Genomic DNA, 22,350 nt, shown 5'->3' with positions numbered 1-22,350 from the left:
ATGTTGGTTTCCTTTTCTTTCTTTGCTGCAACTTTGCCTTATCACAAAAACATTGGGAGTCAAAGCATGATGCAATTTGATGGACAAGTTGTTACTCTTCTGAGCAAATGGTAGCAAGCTCCAGTCATTGATGTCAATGCTATGCCTCAAGGAGAACTTCACAGTGTCTTTTAACAATTTGCTTTATTACACCTGAAATGTTAGTATTTAAGAGTTGAGAAAATAGGACTGGTGGACACTATTTTCGACCAAGCAGACACTGACTCGTCTATTAACGTTGATTTTCTAGGTGTACTTGTGTACTGGTTTCAAGGGTATTGGAACTTGTTTGAAAGTAGTTTTATAGAATCTAGGGTCGAGAGTGTGTTGCTGGAAAAGCACAGCAGGTCAGGCAGCATTTGAGGAGCAGGGGAAATCGACGTTTCGGGCATAAGCCCTTCATCAGGAATGAGACTTGTGGGTCAGGGCTGAGAGGTAAAATTTATCCATCAGCACCGATCCACAAGCCTCACTCCTGATGAAGGGCTTATGCCCGAAATGCTGATTCTCCTGCTCCTCGGATGCTGCCTGACCAGCTGTGCTTTTCCAGCAACACACTCTCGACTCTGATCTCCAGCATCTGCAATCCTCACTTTCTCCTATAGAATCTAGAAGACATAGTAAGGCTTTGCTAATAAGATTTCGCTAACACATTTATGTGGCATCGATATACAGTCCAGGTCTCACTCAGTACTGAAACATGAACACAACTATTGTTCTAACAAGACTTCTAACTTAGAACGATAGAATCCCTACAGTGTGGAAGCAGGCCATTCGGCTCATGGAGTCCACATCAACCCTCCGAACAGCATCCCACCCAGATCCACCTCCCTGCCATATCCCTGTAAACTTGCATTCACCATGACTGACCTACCTAACCTGCACATCCCTTGACACTATGGACAATTTAGTACAGTCAATCGACCTAACCCACACACCTTTTAGACTGTGAGAGGAAACCACAGCACCCAGAGGAAACCGCTGCAGACACAGGGAGAATGTGCAAACTCCACATAGGCAGTCACCCAAGGGTGGAATTGAATCACAGTCCCTGGTGCTGTGGGCAGCAATACTAACCACTGAGTAACTGTGCCACCCTTGCATAGGTCTATGCTACCAAATGTTTGCTGTCATGATTTATAGAAGCTTGAACTGTATAGTTGATCAGTGCTTTAAGGTATGTAATTGAAAGCTTCTTCTCAAGTTTCATTAGAATGACATAGGTAATCAGAGTTCAAGTGGGCAGAGAATTAAAATGACAAGCAAGTGGAAGGTGAGGGTCACATTCGTGGACTGATGGCGATGACCTAACCTTCACTTAGTGACTCAAATGTAGAGGAGATCACATTGTAAGTAGTCAATAGAATATGCTAAAGTAAATCACTGCATCTTTTGGAAGAAGGAGTGCTAGGGCCGTGATCAGTGCAAAAGGAGGTGGCAAAAGGGCAGAGGTTGCATTCGTAGAACTTATGTAGGATTGTGCCAATGAAAGGGAAGGAGGGTTAGGATAATTGTAATGGACCTGAATATCACCCAAATTCTTTTCTGGCTTGGTACATTCCTGTTAAAACACAGGAGATGGAACCCTGGCTTTTACATCATTTGTTCCCACCATTTAATACTAAATACTTGTTCTCAATACTTTATGTCTGATTTAATTAGCATTTCAGTGCTTAAGTAAAGGCATGTTTCACACCTGAAGATGCTATCATTTGGATATCATGCTTTTACATTTGATGAATTTAAAAGATTTCATAGCAATACTTTGAAGAACAACAGTGGAGTTATTTTTGGTTTCCTAGATAATATTTGTTACTCAACATCACAAAAATGGCAGATTGCCTTGCCATAATCACTTTGCTGTTTATATAAGCAAATTGGATGCTGCATTTCCAATATTACAAAATTGAGTACCCTTCCAAAGTACTAAGGCATCTTGAGATGTCTGATGGTCTAATAAGTGGTTTCAAAACAAATTGTAACCAAGTGCTTTACAAAAAATGTAATCAAGCTACTAGATTGAATATATCAGTTAGCCTTTGTGTGATTTCAGTTTTTAATATATTACAAACTATTTGGAAACTTAGATTCTAAAGTTCTGCGAAGGTAGCTTGTGTTGTGACTAGATCTTAGGTCTATGGAATTAGAGAGGAAGAGAAGGAGTCAATGAAAAATGGAAATGACTTGGAAATTCAGTATCTGACAAGTAAAAATGATGAAAGAATTGAGAATCAGACGGACAGGTTTAGCCAAATGTTCTGTAATAGAAAGACCATAGACAGATCTTGAATTAAGAGAGTTGTATCAAACAGCCAACTCAAATTAAATCAGAACCAATACTCTAGTATTATTATTAAAGAGACAAAGTGTTAATGAGAAAATGGAGACCACTTCAAATAGCAGCCTACAGGCAGTAGTGTATTAGGTGGCAGTACCAGCTGTCATAACAAACCTTTGTATGTAGCTCACAAATGGCAAGTCACTTAGGTATTAGGAAATTACAGACTGAAATACTAAAACATTTTTCACTGGACAGGATTACATCAAGTTGGTCTAAATTTTTACAAGACGTCAATTATTAGGAGAAATCCTGCCATCAATTAAACTTGTGTCTTACTTGTGATACCAGTTTTTGAAGAATTATTTAACAGGATCTTAACAGATGGTGTAGGCCCCTTAACTAAGACCAGCAGCAGGAATTATAGTTGCTTTAACTAAGTTTTCTGCAGCACTTCCTGAAAAATTAAAGCAAAATGTTAGAGAAACATTTTTTTAAAGAATGTATGGCTTATTCAAAGAAATGCAATCACATCAAAGTTAAACTTTATGTGAAAATATTCAAAGAATAATGAATAGTTTGTGGATAATAAATTCATTCCCTGTCTTACAGGGCACTGGAAAGATAGCATCAAACTTTAAAGACCATGACTAGAACTTATTGCCAGAATGCCCTAATGATTAGAATAAACAAATTCCCTTGTTACTATTCACCTTTAGGAATGTCCATAATGAGTCCATAGGATTCAATATTTTTGAACAGATATATGGAAGTGAGGGAAGAAAACCCCTTAAAGAAAAAAAAAGTGATAAACCAAGGTCAGAGATTCTACTTCCAACATATGTTCACATTTCCAAGAAAATCTAAACAAAGCATGTGAGAGCTGGTCAAAAAGTATTTGAAAGTGCTCAAAAACAATGAAAATGAAAGCAGATCAAAGGTCCAAAGCCCAGATACATTCAAAGGTCCAAAGCCCAGATACATTTTGCTGGGGACAGGATCTCTAGGAATCATTACAAGCAAGGTTCACTGGGCTTTATTAAATCAATAGGCACTCAATGGTATGAATTATGTAGTGAGTACTCCAGACAGAAGAAAAAAAGACTATGTCATGTTAATATTTTAAAGTGACAATATCACAGGAGGATAGTCAGAACAGATCGGAGTCTAGAGAGTGAAATCTAACTCTCAGAACAACTTGAGAACAAATCAGAAATTGAAAATTCTAAAAGTGACCATCCAACAATCAGACTGGAAAATGCTGAGGAGTTTAAAAAGTTTGATGAAACATTCCAGAAAATATCAAATAGTCAGGGAAAACATTTTAAATTCTTACAATCACAACCCAGAGACATTAGGTCAAGTAAGGGGAGACATTAAATTCATGGTAGACAATGAAATTACTGAATCAAGTCATAGGATCTCTAGCTCATATGTTGCAATGGTGCCAAAACCAGATCAAGAACAACAATTATATATAGAACATATAAGTGACTTATTTAGGCTACACTGTGGGTCAAGGCCAAGTCATGATTCATGTGTGGAATGAATTTCCAGACCAAGTGGTGGAAATGGGTACAGTTAAACACTTAAGATATTTGGATAAGTACATGAATAAGAACTGTTTGGAGGGACATGGGCCTTGCGCAGGCAGGTAGAACTAGTTCAATTTGGGATTATGGCCAACATAGACTGGTTGGATTGAAGGGTCTGTTTCTATGCAACTCTATGACTCAAGATTAATGTGTTGCTAGAAAAGTACAGCAGGTCAGGCAGCATCCGAGGAGCAGGAAAATCGACATTTGGGCAAGGGGCCCTTCATCAGGAATGAGGCTGGGAGCGTTGGGGTTGGAGAGATAAATGGGAGGGGGGTATGAGGCTGGGGAGAAGGTAGCAATAGGTGGATGGAGGTGGGGGTAAAGGTGAGAGGTTGGAGAGGAGGATGGAGAGAAGGGTGGAGAGGATAGGTGGGAAGGAAGATTGACAGGTGGGACAGGTCATGAGGATGGTGCTGAGTTGGAAGTTTGGAATTGGGGTAAGGTTGGGGGAGTCAACCGTTGCTGGAGGTTTTGAATTTGTTGTCTGTACTGGTTGTCCTGTTCAGATTCAAACTATGTTGGTCTGAATGTGGTTCAGGTCATATCCAGTGTGACTCTATGACTGTCATACTCAGAAAAACAAAGAAAGGGCTAGTTTGGATTTTCCCATACAAAACAAAAAAATAAAATGTTGTGACATATTGATGTGGAGTGGATTTTATCAGAAGTTTCTTCTAACTTTGACAAATTTGTTAAAGGTGAATAATTTGAATGGACAAAGAATGTTAGAGTGTATTTGACAACTTGAAAGTTGTACTACCACAGTGGGTTTCGCAACATCAAATTACGTAAGGATCTTTAAATGTTACAAAGCAATGACAGTGTTGGTGCAGGAGGATGAGATGGAGGTCAAACAACCAGTTATTTTTCGAACTCATGCCAACAGGAATATTCAACTGTGAAGAAAGAGACACAGAGTCTAGTATTGGCCTTCAACATTTTGATATCCATGTATACTATAATTCAGCACAGCATTTTATCCACATGAACTATAATCTTTCAATCATCCTCAAACTATTTAATTATTAAAATTTGAGACTTTTTCATTAGAGTTTAATGATGGAACCACACAACTTATGAATCAGTCATGAGGCAAAAGGGGACATTATTGTTGTGGACACTTTGTAGAGAGCAAATATGAAGGAAAGCAAATATTGTGATCAACATGGCCTTGTGTAGAAGATGATTTATGAAAATTCTCATGTGTTTAACATAAATATATTACTATTGTAAAAGTAAAATGCAAATAGTCTTCAAAGGAAAGTTTAATAGAAAATGAAAATGTCCCTTAAAAATATCACTTATTTTTCTAGGGGAGTTATATTGAAGGTTTGTAATATATTATTATTTGGGACTTAGGTTCCAAGATGGAGATAAATGAGTGTTCTGGATTTTAGTTCTATAGAGGTGACTTGTTCATTTTTAGAGTCAGAAATGCACTTTTTTAAAAAAAGTGGATCAAAGCAGCATTTCCAAGAAATCATGTAATTTAAGCTAATGATGAATTAATTGGTGAGATAACTGAAGTGTTTCTATGTTGAGCTTTTATGATGCAGAAAAAGAAAGGCCAAAAGCAGGAACAAAAACAGAATTGTTGGAAAAATCCAGCAGGTCTGGTAGCATCTGTGGAGAGAAAACAGAATTAACATTTTGGGGAAGGTAACCGTTTTCTCTCCACAGTTGCTGCTAGACCTGCTGAGTATTTCCAGCCATTTCTGTTTTTGTTTCTGATTTCCAGAATCCGCAATTCTTTCAGTATTTTTTGTTTAAACTAGGAACAGATTTCAAGCAGAAGATCCATGCTAGATTTGCTGCTTAGTCGCCTAAAAGTAATCAAAGTAACTGGAAAAAGCCCTGGAGGTTAAGGTTTATTAATGTTAAAAGTATAACTGGCAGCCTTGGGTTAATATATTTCGTGACTGAGCGCCACAGGAATCAAGTTGCAAGAAAATACCTGTTATCAAACAACACAGGTTTTATTCTGTGATCTGTCTTGTCTGGTATTATTATCCAGTAGGATACTAACACTTTGAAAGAAATTAAACCAACTTTGGTGGCTTAACTATTGAGATTAATGCTGTCCATCTTCATCAAATATTTCAATTGGGGTAGAAGAGTTAACAATTCAGATCAATTTCAGCTTTCAATATTATAAACCTGCAAACAAAATTGCGGCCTTGATCTTAGGAACACCTACTTATTAGTGTATTTGTGGCCTATGGCAGTCAAAATGTTTGGGAATACTACCTGTATTCTTGAGCAAAAATTGTGCAAGGGCAGCTTGTGATTTTCCATCCATTAAAATTAGTGGTCAAGGCAGCAGAAACTCCTGATAGCTGTGTTTTATTTGTATCGCAACACGAGATGAAACCTTGCTGCATATGTGCAGATCAATCCCAGAGATTTGTGACCTTGAAAGTGAGAGGCGTTTAATTGCAGCTCTGCTTTCTGTCATCGAATTGTGCAATTTTGTTTTGAAGGTGATGACTTATAACTGTCTCATTTACAGTTACAATTCAGCAACAAAAACTAGAGCTGTATTTAAAAACATCTCTCACTTTACAGTCACTAATTCATGACAAATAAAATAGCACTGCATCTCTTAATTTATCTTTTAGTGTTTTAAATAAAAAAATAAGACAATTAAAAATAATGAATGAAATATCACGTAACGCAGGACTTAAGATGACCCTGAGATTAAGAGTCCCAGTATCTGCCAAAAAAGGTTAGCTGGTCTGTGGAGCAATTTTTTCAACAAAGACTTTCCAACACAGCCCTTAAACAGTGCTTCCCAAACTTTTCCCACTGTGATTTTATTTTGCAACCTGAAGATTGTCACAACTCCTCAGTGGGAGGGTGTGGTGTATAGGAAGTAAAAAGACCGATGAGAGCTGATGGCAAGGGTTGCAGTCTGAACACAGTTGCCTATTTGAGTAGAAACACACCTGTTCTAGCTCAAGCAGAGCTTAATGGGTGGTCACTACAACCTTGGAACTTGCAATCTCAGTGTTTCATCTCATGATCCCACGTTGTGCCACTCTAGTACTGTATACCCCTATTATAATATAGTCTAAGATTTTGTATGCCTTAATAACCTTTTTCCAACATGCCCTGCCACAACCAATACTTAGGCACATAAACACTCTGGCTCTTCAGTTCCTGCATCATTTTAAAAAAATGTACACTTACATTGTCTCTGCTTTTTCTTCCTACTAAAATGAAACACTTCCCATTTCTCCATGCTGAACTTCATCTGTCACTTGTCTTCCCATTCCATCAATTTATCTATGTCCTTTTGAAATTCCATACAATCCACCTCACAGTTCACAAAACTTCCAAATTTCGTACCATCGACAAATTTTGAAATAGTACTCTGTACACTATGGTCTAGGTCTTTAATACATATCAGGTACAGCAAGCGCCCCAACATTGACTCCTGGAAAATCATCTTCCAATCTGGAAAACAGCCATTGACTGCTACTCTCTGATCCCTGTCACTGGGCCAATTTCATTTTTATGTTGCTACTCTTTGATCTAGTTGTGTGGCTTTAAATCGATTGTCTTTTGAAAATTGACGAATACCATATCAACACCATTTTCCTCAACAACTCTCAACTCTCTATGTTACCTCTTTGAACAATTCCAGCAAGTTAGTTAAACACAAGTTTCTCTTAACACGTCCATGTTGGCTTTTCCCAATTAACCCACTTTTGTCCGTATAACTACAGTTTTGAATTTTAAATTGTTTCAAACAGTGTCACCACCATTGAAGGTAAACTGACTGACCTGTAGCTATTGGGCTTGTAATGTTTGTGAACAAGGGCATAACATTTTTAATTCACCAGTCCTCTGGTTCTATCTTGAGACTAAGGAAAACTGGAAATCAATGGTTAGTGTTCTGCAATTTCCACTCACCCTTCAATCACTGTCATTGGATGTTGCCAGGGTGTTGCTATAGGAGGCTGAGGGATGACCTTGTAGAGCTTCATAAAATCATGAGGGACAAATAGACAAGATATTTTCCCTGGTGTAGGGGAATCCAGAACTTGAGGGCATAGATTTAGGGTGAGAATGGAAAGATTTCAAAGGTACCTAAGGGGCAGTTTTTTCACACAAAGGGTGGTGCGTGTATGGAATGAACTGCTAGACTGTTGGAGGCTGGTACAATTACAACATTTACAAGGCATCGGGATGGGTATATGAATAGGAAGGGTTTAGAGGGATATGGGCCAAGTGCTGACAAATCGGACGAGATTAATTTAGATTATCTGGTCATGGACAAGTTAGACTGAAGGATCTGTTTTTGTGTTATACATTTCTATGACTCTATATTCTGGTGCTTCATTAGCTCAAGGTATAAGCAAACTATCTGATATCCCCATATCTATTTTAAATTATTTCAGTGCATTAATTACCTCATCTTTCACAGTGGTCTCTGCTGCATATATTGTAAGGAAGAAGATTCTAAGTATTCATTTAATATCTCAGCTATGTTCCTGTCTCCATGCATAAATTCCATTTTTGATCCTTGATCCTTTCCTCTGCCTAATAAAGCTTTTTGGCTATTTATATTCCTGCAGAGGACTTTGGGTTCCCTTCACATTTGTTGCCAGCCTCTTTGCAGATTCCGACTGCAGTCCATTGGATTGACAGCTACCTCTGAATAGAGGTGAATGTGGTACAGGTCCAAGAGATAGATTCCCATTTCCACAGCCTCAAGACAGTAATCCTCCCAAAGCAGAGTCTGTTTTGCAGCCCACGTCTGCCTCCTTCCCAAACTCCATAAACAAGATTGCCCATAATTTCAGCCTGTTCCTGCCCCAGTAAAAGTATTTCTTCTTATCTTGACTCTATTTTCTCTCAATCTGTTTCCCCTTACATTCATGATTCATATGACACTTTACATTGGTTTTATAATTTCCAGTTTTCTGATCATAGCTGGCTCCTCTTCACCATGGATGTGCAATTCTTCTACGCATCTAACCCCCATCAGAGCGATCTTATTCCTTGAAAAGAGACCTATGTCCATCACCACCCTCCTTCAGCTGGCTGAGCTTGTTCTCACTTTGAGCAACTTCTCCTTTAACTCATTTCATTTTCTCCAAGTCAAAGGTATGCCATGGGTACCGGCAAGCATCGCAGCTGTGCTTCTCTGTTTGTGGGATATGTGGAACATTCCTTGTTCCAGTCCTTATCTAGCTCCCATCAACAACTCTTTCTATGATACATCGATGATATAAAACCATATAGCACAGAAGCATATCCTTTGGTCCAACTTGTCCATGCCAACCAAGTTTCCCACACTAAACTACTCCCATTTGCCTGCACATTCCTCCTAAACCTTTCCTATTCATGTACCTGCCCAAATATCTTTTAAATGTTGTAACTGTACCTGCATCTGCCACTTTCTCTGGCAGTTCATACCACATATGAACCACTATCTGTGTGAAAATGTTGCCCCTCAGGTCCCTTTTAAATCATTCTTCCTTCACCTTAAAATTATGTCTTCTAGTGTGAACTCCCCAACACTCGGGAAAAGACCATTACTATACCTAATCTGTGCCTCATATTTGTGGTGGTTTCCTGCTCTCATCCAGAATTAGAAAATTTAATTAGTTTTGCTTCCAATTTCCATCTGTCACCTTCACTCGGTGTATCTCTTTTCTTCCCTGACTTCATTGTTGCCATTTCGGAGGATAGGCAGTCCACCAATATCCATTACAAGTCCACCGATTCTGACAATTATCTCAAAGACATCTCCTCACACCCTACTTCCTGGAAATTTCCAAACCATTCTCCTGGTTTCTCCATTTCCTTCTGTACTAATGATCTCACAATGCAGCGGGCTGCCTCCAACATGATTATTTTTTTCTTTAAACAAGTATGTTGAGGAAATCTCTCCCCTCCCCACCAATCTTGTGTTGACAGGGCCTTCAGCTGCATCTAACCCATCTCCATATTTCTGCCCTTACTCCTTCCCTACTTTACCAGAACAGTGATATTGTTCCACTTGTGCTTACTTTCTACCCCACTAGTCTCCGCAGTCAAAGGATCAGATTCTGCCAGCACCAAACACACCTTCCCCTCCCCTCCACTGTCAGCATTCTATAGGGACCATTCCCTCTGTGACACCCTGGTCCACTCCTCCAACAAACTTAATGTTTTCTCACTCCTTCTCACACAGCTGCAGAAGATGTAACACTTGCCGATTCACCTCCGTCCTCTTTATTGTCCAGGGCCCCAAACACACCTTCCAGGTGAAGCAGCATTCCACTTGTACTTAATAAATATGGAAAGAACAGCAGATGCTATAAATCAGTAACAAAAATAGAAATGGCTGAAAAGCTCAGCAGGCCTGAGGGTCACTCAACCAGATTTCTCTCCACAGATGCTGCCAGACCTGCTGATACAGACCTGCGGCAAATACAGTAGACTAGATTCAAAGATGTAAAGTGGAACAAAAACAGAAATTGCTGGAAAAGCTCAGCAAATCTGACAGCACCTGTAGAGAGAAATCAGAATTAACATTTCCGGTTGAGCGACCACACCCCCCCCCCCCCCCCCCCCCCAAGACCTGCCAAGAGTTCGCAGCAATTTCTATTTTTGTTCCACTTGTACTTCTTTGAATCTAGTCTACTGTATTCACTGCTCACATGTAATCTCCTTTGCACTTGTGAGACCAAATACAGACTGGGTCACTGTTTGTGGAACACATCTATTGTGAATGTAAAAATGACACCCCAAGAAACCTTTCTAGCTGACGTTTCTGCCAATGGGCCTGTCACAATATTTCAACAAAGCACCAGGCAGTTTCAAGGTAAAACAACTCAGAGTTGAATTCAATAACTTTCCCCACTTTTCTTACCTTCTCTCCACTACCCCTTTCCCCTGCCGTCGTGTTTGCTTTGCGCTTAGTAACAAGTGTCAAAGGCTGGCAAAAGCACAGCAGATCAGGCTGCATCTGAGGAACATAAGAGTTGACGTTTCGGGCATAAGCCCACATGCACCCTTCCCCCAACTGGGCACCATCCTCGTTGTCTGACCTACCTATCCACCTTCCTTCCCACCTACCCACTTGCCCCTTCCTCACCAACCTACCATAATCACCTCCCACCTGACCCCCTGCACTGAGTAACAAGGGCCATTTGTTGTTTGCATTTCACACCATAATTTACACACTCTTCACATCTTCCTCCCACCCCCCCCCCTCGACCATTAATAACCCTTTTGTCTTTTACACTGGGCACAATATGCCATCTTCCTCCCTTTTCTGTCAAAAGTATAAACAGAGAAGCAATTTTCCAACAATGCTGAAGCAGTCATAACCAGATTCAAAACTCCCCTATTAATCCGGGTCGACCAGTTTATAACCGAACTCCGCCAATTTAAAAGGGAGTGGAAATCTTTTAACAAACTTCCCATCAATTGTGATCGCGTTATTATGAACACCCCTCTTTCAGGTTTACACTGAAGGGACGTCACCAAAGTTACCGTTGGCAGGTGGCCGCCTCTGCGCAGGCGCGCTCCGGGCCTGCATCGTCCGGGTGTGCACGCGCCCGGCAACCCCAGGGCAAGTGATCAGCGCATGCGCGGTCCTGCTCGCTTGCTGGGTAACCAGAGTCTGGCTTGTGTCTGCACACGCAGCTTTCCATCAATGAATATTAGTCTCACTGAGTCACTCGGCCAGGCAGACACCCCTACGCGGCTTTGACTGACACTATTGCTCTGTTTCACCTCTCCACCTTGGCTCAGTTTATCGCCAGGATCGGCCCCAACGCAATATTGAGCAGAGGCCGGGGAGTCTGTGGGAGGTGGCAAACTCCTGGAGGACGCTTGATCCTCACGGTCCTCTCCGTGCATTGGGAATTCTGTGAATTGGGCACCCCGTGCGCGCTCCCCATCAGCCACGATTTCAGTCAGAAATGCAAGTTTTTTTTTTCCGTGTCCCCAAACACTGCAGAATGCAGCACAATCCACTCAGCTTTCCATAAGCAGACTGATGGTTGTGTTATTTTCAGTGGGAATGCTACTCCCTCGTTAACTATATGTACTGCAGTGTCCCAGGATGCAAGGAGATGTTTTGCTCTGCAGATTTTTTTTTCTCTTCTCTCTCTCTCTGCGGAGTGGGCGGAAAGCTGAGAGCGGGCCAACCGATTTGAGCTCTGCAGCAGCGACTCGGAAAGTGATCTTTCTAAATTAAGTGGTTGTAACCAGCAGGGCGGGCGGACTGACTATAAATGCACAGCGCTGACGGACAGCAGGCTTTTGCTGGATAGGACCTGACCACGGGCGACAGCTTCCCTCGGAGCATGCCTCGGATAGACGCCGATCTCAAACTCGACTTCAAGGATGTTCTGGTGCGACCGAAAAGGAGCAGCTTGAAGAGCAGATCCGAGGTGGGTGGGTGAGTGTGTGAGAGGAAAAAGAACCCCCGCCGCCAAACATTAATGTCAAATATTATAAAGAAAAATAAGTCGGCTATTTTTAACTGGCCTCTGAATCAAGTTTGGACCAATCAAAAACTTTTATTATTATCTTTTGAATCACTGAAAAAAATAATGCCCAAGTTTTGTATTGCGTGTTTAGTTAGGGAGTGAGTCTAGACGACTAACAGAAGGTCAAATGGAGAACTGTAACAAAATAGCCCTTCGCATTACCACCCGAAACCAAATCCCATGATACACGAACACTTTACTGTATATTTGTTGTGAGCCTCATACTTGGTTCACAAACTATGACACAAAGCTACAATCCGATGTGGGGTGCAGTCCGCAGTGACTAGACAATAATGGTATTGCTGCATTCACTCGTGCGCCTCAAAAGGAAATTGTTCCTATGGGAACGTGCGGTGGCTATCCCAGCACTGAGGGCAAAACACGATACTTTTACTCCCTCCTGGAATCCAACAACAGTCTAACAGCTTCTTCCCTCTACTCAATACAGTAACAGGATCACCAGAAACATTCACCGGCGTAAAAATGATAAGATATTTCATAGGCTTGACGTTGGAAGAAGAGACATGTGATGGAGTGTGTGAGAGCGCTCTTCCCTACAATCCCCTGCTTTAAAAGGAGCAAAAATTCAGGCTCGGTCATGTGATTGGACCAACAATTAAAACCAACACTGGCCGTTTAACTCGCTTTTTCAGAGGCGTTAAGATAGCTAGTTACATAACTGATCCTCCAATTGGCCATAAATAGTTCTGTAGATCTGTGTTAAGAACTGGATATGCAAAAATGTATTGGATCAGTTATGTGATAAATTGGAGTCATGGTATTGGGAATGGGACTTTAACTCATCTCCTGACCCAGAGGTCGGGACACTACCACTGTGCCACAAGAGACCCCTTCAACTGATCATGTAGCCAACCTTAACTGTTTACATATCCAGTTCTATAATGGCCCTGTATCTCATTATGGCAGACAATTGGGTAGTTTATGACTGATGTAAGGGGAAAAAAAAACTATTGCAAAAACAAATGGTACCAAACGTTACAAATTTCTCAAGACCAGCTAGCTTCTAGTCCCAAATCCTGAAAGGAAGTCTACAGTGTTATGCAATTGGGTGAACTGACACATGATCCTGTGACATCATGATGCTTTCACCTGCCCTTTTAGAGGGAACCGGTTCAGTAAGACCTTGCTGCCTAGAGAGTGAATACCTCCTCAATAAGGCTATTGGTCATAAAGCTCTACCACATGGAAATAGACTCTTTGGTCCAACTCTTCCATGCTGACCAGATAACCTAAATTAATCCAGTCTAATTTGGCCCTTATCCCTCTAAATCCTTCCTATTCGTACACCCATTCAGATGCCTTTTAAATGTTGTAATTGTACCAGCCTCCACCACTTCCTCTGGCAGCTCATTCCATACACACAGCACACACTGCATGAAAAAGTTGCCCCTTAGGTCCCTTTTGAATCTTTCCCCTCTCACCCTAAACTATGCCCTCTAGTTTTGGACTCCCCCACCCCAGGGAAAAGACCTGCTCTATTCACCCTATCCATGCGCCTCATGATTTTATAAACCTCCTATAAGGTCACCTCTCAACTTCTGATGGTCCAAGGAAAATAGCCGCAGCCTAATCAGCTACCTATAGCTCCAATCCTTCAACCTGACAACATCCTTGTAAATCTTTTCTGAACCCTTTCAAGTTTCACAATCTCCTTCTAATAGCCGGGAGACCACAATTGCACACACTATTTCAAAAGTGGCCTAACTAATGTCCTGTATGGCTGCAACATGACCTCCCAACTCCTATACTCAATGCTCTGACCAATAAAGTACAGCATACCAAACGTCGTCTTCACTATTCTATCTACCTGCAACTCTACTTTCAAGGAACTATGAACCTGCACTCCAAGGTCTCTTTGTTCAGCAACACTCCCTAGGACCATACATTAAGTGTACAAGTCCTGCCCTGATATGCCTTTCCAAAATGCAGCACCTCACATTTGTTTAAATTAAACTCTAACTGCCACTCTTCAGTCCATTGGCCCATCTGATCAAGATCCCATTGTAATCTGAAGTTAACCTTCTTTGCTGTCCGCAACACCTCCAATTTTGGTGTCATCTGCAAACTTATTAACCATACCTCTTATGCTCACATCCAAATCATTTATATAAATGACAAAAAGCAGTGGGCCCTGCACCGATCCTTGTGGCACCCATTGGTGACAAGTCTCCAATCAGAAAAGCAGCCCTCCACCATTACCCTTCTACCTTCGAGCCAGTTTTGTATCCGTATGGCTAGTTCTCACAGTATTCCATGTGATCGAACCTTACTAACCAGTCTACCATGAGGAACCTTGTTGAGCGCCTTATTGAAGTCCAAATATAGATCATGTCCACCACTCTGCCCTCATCAATCCCCTTTGTTGCTTCAAAAAAATTCAAAGCAAGTTGTTCTTGTTAAGCACTTCAGTCTTTGGTTCTTCTTGAAATAAAACTGAAGAAGAAAACTGGCAAAGACAATAAAAAGTGCTTTAAGATCCACTAGGTGAATTTACTGTTTCAATGAGCAAAGTAAACAATCATGATCCACATCATCCTGACTTGATGTATTCACCGTATCGACAGCTTGGTTGGGTTAACACACTGGAAATTGCTTCCTCATAAGACTGTAGGTTTATATATACCAAATGTAATGAAGGTGGCTCACTACCACCTCTTCAAGGACAATTGTGAAGGGGTAACAAATGTTGGCCCAGTCAGCAATGATCACATATTGTGAAAAAAAAATGTAATGTCCAAGATGGACTTAAGCCAAAAATTCGAATGGTGGAAGAAAGTTTAATCGCACCTATTTAATTTCCTATGACTGATTTTTAGTCAGTATTGTAGTTTTAATGGAAAAGTGGCAGAAACATTGTTTGTGTTAATGGGTTTTTTGCCACACTTTGGAATTATTATAGTGAGGGAGCAGGATGAGCTCATGGAAAACTCTGGGATGCACAGATGTCTATAATTGAAGAAGAACTTTCAATCTGATGTATCACGAGGAATATAATGTGCCTTTTGTTGGACAGAAAAAAGGAAACTCCTATAAGTATCACTTTTAAAATTGATCATCTGAGCTTTCCATTTTGTCAAGCAAGCTAAAATTATCCAAAGGATCATCGTAGAACCAAAACACTAATATCACCAGAGATCAAAGTTGAACAGTGTGGTGCTGAAAAAGTATAGCCGGTCAGGCAGTATCCGAGGAGCAGGAGAATCAACATTTCGGGCATAAGCCCCTTGTTAGGAATGAGGCCTGAAACTTTGATTCTCCTGCTCCTTGGTTGGTGCCTGACCTGCTGTGCTTTTCCAGTTCCACACTCTTCAACTGAGGCCTGTTAGACCATCAACCTCAGGTGTGCATGGTCCTCTTTATTTTTTGAAAACACAGAAAAGATTGAATATCTGTAATGCCTTTCACAACCTCAAGTAATTCCAAAGCACTTTATGATCGTTGATGTACTCATGAACCAAACTGTTTTAATTTAGGAACTGTGATAGGCAATTTGTGCACCAAGGTTCCACATACAGGTTGTTCTGTTATAGTGCTCGTTTTGTCACTGTGAATCCGCTGTAACCCGATTGACAAGTTGGGGAAGGTGTTTCTACAGCGCAAACTTATAAAATGTGTGGTGGCTGTAACGCGATTACAGCATCTACACTTTAAGCGCTGCTTCTAAAGCATAACTTTTCTATAATGTGGGGTTTCACAAGAATGCAACCATTGCATCATAGAAGAACTAACTGTATAGCTGTGAAAGACTAGATACATTGGTTTCATTGATTTGATTGAAGAATAAATATTGGTAAGACACTAGGGGAAGTCCCCTGTGCTTTTTTAAACAGTGTTATAAGTTTCCACATTTTTTGAGATGGAAGTTGAGGTGTCATTCTAAAGACAGCAAAAATGGAATGCTGTTGTTTCCTGTTTTGATTCAAACTGTACACTGTAAACAATGACACCATTTTAGATTTTGTTTATTTTACATCAGGTAATGCTTTGTTCTGACTGGAAATACTCTCTTCATGTAACAACATAGCTAAAATGTTGTACATTTCTTCCTAGTGACATCCCTTCCCAAATGCTTTTCATCATGACAACAATTCCTTCAACATTAAAATAAAATGATTCTCAATTTGGAAGAGGAAAGTAACTTTACTTCCAAATAAATAAGACCATTATTACTACTTTGGTATAAGTTCCTTGCAGCCTGGGTTGTCACCGTTTATCAGTGGCAAACCAGACCTTGGGTGGGACAACGAAGGGGAAGATTGGACGGGAGATGAAGTTATGGTTGAATGCCTAATATTTGTCTAGTTGATAAAGTTAACGATAAATTTATTAACCTAAACAATATGTGTTGCATCAGAAGTCAGAAATAATGTTTTTAAAATTTTCTATTTTAAAAACCAGGCCTTTGGTGTTTGATTAAATCATAGACATTTTGAGACAATTCACTGGAAAGCTACTCAGTCCAAAACAACTATGATGTGGAGATGCCAGAGTTTGACTGGGTCAACAAAGTTATAAATCACACAACACGAGGTTTAGTCCAACAGGTTCTTTTGGAGGCACTAGCTTTTGGTGTGCTGCTGCTCCTTCAGGTAGCTGTAGAGCAGGATGATAAGGCACAGAATTTCTAGCAAAAACATTACAATGTCATGCAACTGAAACAATATATAGAACAAACCTAGATTGCTATTAAGTCTTTTATCTTTTAGAATGGGTTGCAGGTTTTGGTTGATTAACATGTAAATCCCAGAACTTCTTTTGAGTCACATTCTCAAGATAACTTAAGGTTTTATAAAAAACGGAGACATCTCAGCTCAGGCAATGCATTAAAGGTGAGGTTTGAAGTTGTCTGTATTCTAATCTTGATTCAGACCGGTTCTATTTCCAAAGTAGACATTTTAAAAATGTTATGTGGATTGACTGCCTGCAGATTGTGTGCTCTTTGAGCAAAATAGAATGTATCTGCAAGTACACTTCTGCAATTGCAAATTCACTCAATAGACTTATACGTGTATGCATGAAAGAGACTGTGTGTGTGTGTATGCATGAGAGAGTATGTGTTTGTGTGTGCATGAAGTGTGATGGAGTATGAGCCTATGAGAGGGTGTTGGGGTGTGTGGTGTGTGTGTATATAGTCTAGTGGGGTCACCCAAGGTCCCATTTGAGGCCATCCGCATGGGTACTGAACGTGGCTATCAGCCTCTGCTCGACCACTGTGTTATAGAGTCATAGAGATGTACAGCATGGAAACAGATCCTTTGGTCCCACTCGTCCATGCTGACCAGATATCCCAACCCAATCTAGTCCCACCTGCCAGCACCTGGCCCATATCCCTCCAAATCCCTCCTATTCATATACCCATCCAGATGTCTTTTAAATGTTGCAATTGTACCAGCCTCCTCCACTTCCTCTGGCAGCTCATTCCATACACATACCACCCACTGCATGAAAACGTTGCCCCTTAAGTCCCTTTTATATCTTTCCCCTCTCGCCCTGAACCTATGCCCTCTAGTTCTGGACTTCCCCACCTCAGGGAAAAGACTTTGTCTATTTATCCTATCCATGCCCCTCATGATTTTATAGACCTCTATAAGGTCACCCCTCAGCCTCCGCTCCAGGGAAAACAGCTCTAGCCTATTCAACTTCTCTCTGTAGCTCAAATCCTCCAATCCTGGCAACATCCTTGTAAGTCCTTTCTGAAACCTTTCAAGCTTCAGTAGAAGTTCTGGAATTTACATATTAATGAAGCGAAACCTGCAACCCATTCTGAAAGATGAAAGACTTAACAGCAATTTAGGTTTGTTCAACATATCATTTCAGTTGTATGACACGGTAATCTTTTGCTATAAATTCTGTGCTTTATGATCCTGCTCTACAGCTACCTGATGAAGGAGCAGCACTCTGAAAGCTAGTAATTCCAAATAAACTTGTTGGACTATAACCCAAAGTTGTGATTTTTAACTTTTAACCAAAACAATTATGTGAGAATCATACAGAAAAGAGCTGTGGCATAAATGACAAAGGCTGTTGGTTCATAGATCTGACCAACACCAGAGTAATGAACAAGCCCTGTGATGAATTATTTTTGCACTAATCTCTCATTAGCACCCAGAGACTGCAGGAACATGCATTCAAACAGGGTTGGTAGAAGGAGTTGTTGAGAGGTGATCAAGATTGTTTTGCACGCAAACTCAGAGTGAGGCCAAAGCAACAGCAATATACTTCCTGCCGCTTTTAGAAAATGCTATCTCCCATTTTTTTCGAAATAGTGTACTCAGTCATGATCCAGAATAGTGTGTTGTTTCCCTGGTTATAGGGTCATGTAAGAGGCGGAGGGTGAAGAGGCAGTAGTTGTGGTCATTGTATATGTCATGACATAGCAGAAAGCAGGGATGAGATTCTATAGGCTGAGTGTAGGGAGCTAGGAAAAAAAAACTATCAAACAGGTAGCAAATCTCAAAGGCAGCAATCTTTAAATTAGGAGAAAATGAGGACTGCAGATGCTGGAGATCAGAGCTGAAAATTGTGTTGCTGGAAAAGTGCAGCAGGTCAGGCAGCATCCCAGGAGCAGGAGAATCAACGTTTCGGGCATAAGCTCTTCTTCAGGAATGAGGAGGGTCTTTTCTGAAGAAGGGCTTATGCCTGAAACGTCGATTCTGCTGCTCCTGGGATGCTGCCTGACCTGCGCTTTTCCAGCAACACATTTTTCAATCTTTAGATTAGTCCTTGCACTGCGTGTGAATATAGATATAGGGCTGATGAATGTATGGCTAGAGGGATGATACAATAGGAAGAGCTTTGAAACATTAAGACTGGCTTTGGGGAAGATGGGACATTTACAATTAGGTCAGAGGGTTGCACCTGAATAAAATTGGGATCAGCGTCAGGGAAATTGCTTTTGCAAGGTATGCGTTTAGACTAACTTGCCAGAAGTATTGGAACCAGTCGGTAATATTGGGGAGGTAAACTAAGGTGAATGATAATCGAGAGAGGTAGATATCACTAGACTATTTGGTGGGGACAGAGTCTGAGACAATGTAATGATGTCAAAATTAGATTTACTCTCCATGTATGCAAATGCATCAAGTATGGTAAATATGAATGGTGAACTGTAGGTACAAATAGTCACTGGAATTATGATGTTGTATTTATAACTGAGACCTGATGTGAAGAAAGAACAGGAATATGATCTAAACTGAACTAAATAGCAGTGTGGGTCAAAACAAATAATGTATCCTTTATCAACTTTATTTTCTCTTCTCCCTTTCTGAATCTGACTGACCTTTCAGTATTTCCCTATTTCAGATAGACACTTGGTTTAACAATATTTAATCTAATCATTAGTCAGGGCTGTGCAGTTGTAAATGTGCAGAATAATTAATGAGCCTCTGATTTGCAACTTAGGTTGGGCAACTTGGGCATCCAATGAAAATAACCTCTTGGCTATGAAACATTATTGTTTCTTTCAGTCACTCAAATTAATCAGTTTACCCATCATGGATTTAGAACATAGAAAATAGAAAAATACAGCGCAGTACAGGCCCTTCGGCCCTCGATGTTGCGCCGACCGAAGCCTACCTAACCTACACTAGCCCAATAACCTCCATATGCTTGACCAATGCCCGCTTAAATGACCATAAAGAGGGAGAGTCCACCACTGCTACTGGCAGGGCATTCCATGAACTCTCAACCCGCTGAGTAAAAGATCTACCCCTAACATCTGTCCTATACCTACCACCCCTTAATTTAAAGCTGTGTCCCCTAGTAACAGCTGACTTCATTACCGGAAAAAGATTCTCACTGTCAACCCTATCCAAACCCCTAATCATCTTGTACACCTCTATCAAATCTCCCCTAAACCTTCTTTTCTCCAATGAGAAAAGCCCCAAGTGCCTCAGCCTTTCCTCATACGATCTTCCTACCATGCCAGGCAACATTCTGGTAAACCTCCTCTGCACTCGTTCCAATGCCTCCACATCCTTCCTATAGTATGGCGACCAAAACTGCACACAATACTCCAGATGAGGCCGCACCAGAGTCTTATACAACTGCAACGTAATCTCAGGACTCCGGAACTCAATTCCTCTACCAATAAAGCCCAGTACACCATATGCCTTCTTCACAGCACTATTTACCTGGGTGGCAACTTTCAAAGATCTGTGTACATGGACACCAAGATCCCTCTGCTCATCCACACTACCAAGTAGTCTACCATTAGCCCAGTAATCCATCATCTTGTTACTCCTACCAAAGTGAATGACTTCACACTTAGCTACATTGAATTCCATTTGCCACCTTACTGCCCAGTTCTGCAACTTATCTATATCCTGCTGTAACCTGCCACATCCTTCTTCGCTGTCCACAACTCCACCGACTTTCGTGTCATCCGCAAACTTGCTCACCCAGCCTTCAAGCCCCTCCTCCAGGTCATTTATAAAAATGACAAACACCAATGGTCCCAAAACAGATCCTTGTGGAACACCGCTAGTAACTGCACTCCAAGATGAACCTATACCATCAACTACTACCCTCTGTCTCCTTCCAGCCAGCCAATTCCTAATTCAAACCTCTAATGTGCCCTCAATGCCATACCTCCGTAGATTTTGCATTAGCCTGCCATGGGGTACCTTATCGAACGCCTTGCTAAAATCCATATCCACCACATCTACTGCTTTACCCTCGTCCACTTCTTTGGTCCCCCTATTAAAGAATTCAATAAGGTTTGTGAGGCACGACCTGCCCTTCACAAAACCATGCTGACTATCCTTGATCACATTATTCCTATCCAAATGTTCATAAATCCTATCCCTTACAATTCTCTCTAAGACTTTGCCCACAACAGAAGTGAGACTCACCGGCCTATAGTTACTAGGGTTATCTCTACTCCCCTTCTTGAACAAGGGAACCACATTCGCTATCCTCCAGTCTTCTGGCACTATTCCCGTAGACAACGACGACATAAAAATCAAGGCCAATGGCTCCGCTATCTCCTCCCTAGCTTCCCAGAGGATCCTAGGATAAGTGCCATCAGGCCCAGGGGACTTATCTATTTTCATCCTTTCCAGTATTCCCCAGACCTCTTCCCTACGTACCACAAGGCCATCCATTCTAATCACTTGTGACTCAATATTCACATCAGCAACAGTGTCCTGTTCCTGAGTGAATACTTACGAAAAGTATTGATTTAGTGTCTCACCAATCTCCTCCACCTCCACGCACAACTTCCCACTACTATCCTTGACTGGACCTATTCCTACCCTAGTCATCCTTTTATTCCTGACATAGCTATAGAAAGCCTTTGGGTTTTCCCTAATCCTACCAACTAAGGACTTTTCATGTCCCCTTCTCGCTGCTCTTAGCTCTCTCTTTAGATCCTTCCTGGCTACCTTATAACTCTCAATCGCCCCAACTGAACCTTCACGCCTCATCTTTACATAGGCCGCCCTCTTCCCTTTCACAAGGGATTCCAATTCCTTATTAAACCACGGCTCCCTCACAAGACCCTTTACTCCCTGCCTGACTGGTACATACTTATCAAGGACACCCATTAGCTGTTCCTTGAACAATCTCCACATATCATTTGTGTTCTTCCCTTGAAGCCTATTTTTCCAATCCACGCATCCTAAGTCGTGCTTCACCGCATCATAATTTCCCTGCCCCCAGCTATAACTGTTGCCCTGCAGTGCACACTTATCCCTCTCCATCACTAGAGTAAAAGTCACCGAGTTGTGGTCACTGCCCCCGAAGTGCTCACCGACCTCCAAGTCTAACACCTGGCCTGGTTCATTACCTAGAACCAAATCCAGTATAACCTCACCTCTTGTTGGCCTGTCTACATATTGTCAGGAAACCCTCCTGCACACATTGGACAAATACCGACCCATCTAACGAACTCAAGCTATAGCTTTCCCAGTTAATATCT

At 41.2% G+C, this 22,350-nt stretch overlaps 2 protein-coding genes across 2 annotated transcripts in view; one reads left to right on the top strand and one right to left on the bottom strand.

Moving 5' to 3' along the window:
- LOC140465026 (uncharacterized) overlaps positions 1-11,460 on the bottom strand; it is a 50,758-nt gene extending 39,298 nt beyond the window's left edge. Inside the window, exon 1 of the mRNA XM_072560820.1 lies at positions 11,407-11,460. The gene's annotated coding sequence lies outside the window, so the exon portion shown is untranslated. The remainder of the gene's footprint in view (positions 1-11,406) is intronic.
- Positions 11,461-11,521: 61 nt separating this feature from the next.
- Positions 11,522-22,350, top strand: part of gmpr (guanosine monophosphate reductase) — a 105,802-nt gene continuing 94,973 nt past the window's right edge. Inside the window, exon 1 of the mRNA XM_072560818.1 lies at positions 11,522-12,311. Coding sequence (XP_072416919.1) covers positions 12,225-12,311 — 87 coding nt within the window. The 5' untranslated portion in view covers positions 11,522-12,224. The remainder of the gene's footprint in view (positions 12,312-22,350) is intronic.

The sequence above is a fragment of the Chiloscyllium punctatum genome, chromosome 41 (assembly GCF_047496795.1).
Source record: "Chiloscyllium punctatum isolate Juve2018m chromosome 41, sChiPun1.3, whole genome shotgun sequence".
NCBI classification, from domain to species: domain Eukaryota; kingdom Metazoa; phylum Chordata; class Chondrichthyes; order Orectolobiformes; family Hemiscylliidae; genus Chiloscyllium; species Chiloscyllium punctatum.
Note: the sequence above shows the minus strand (reverse complement) of the source record. Positions and strands in the feature narration are given on the sequence as shown.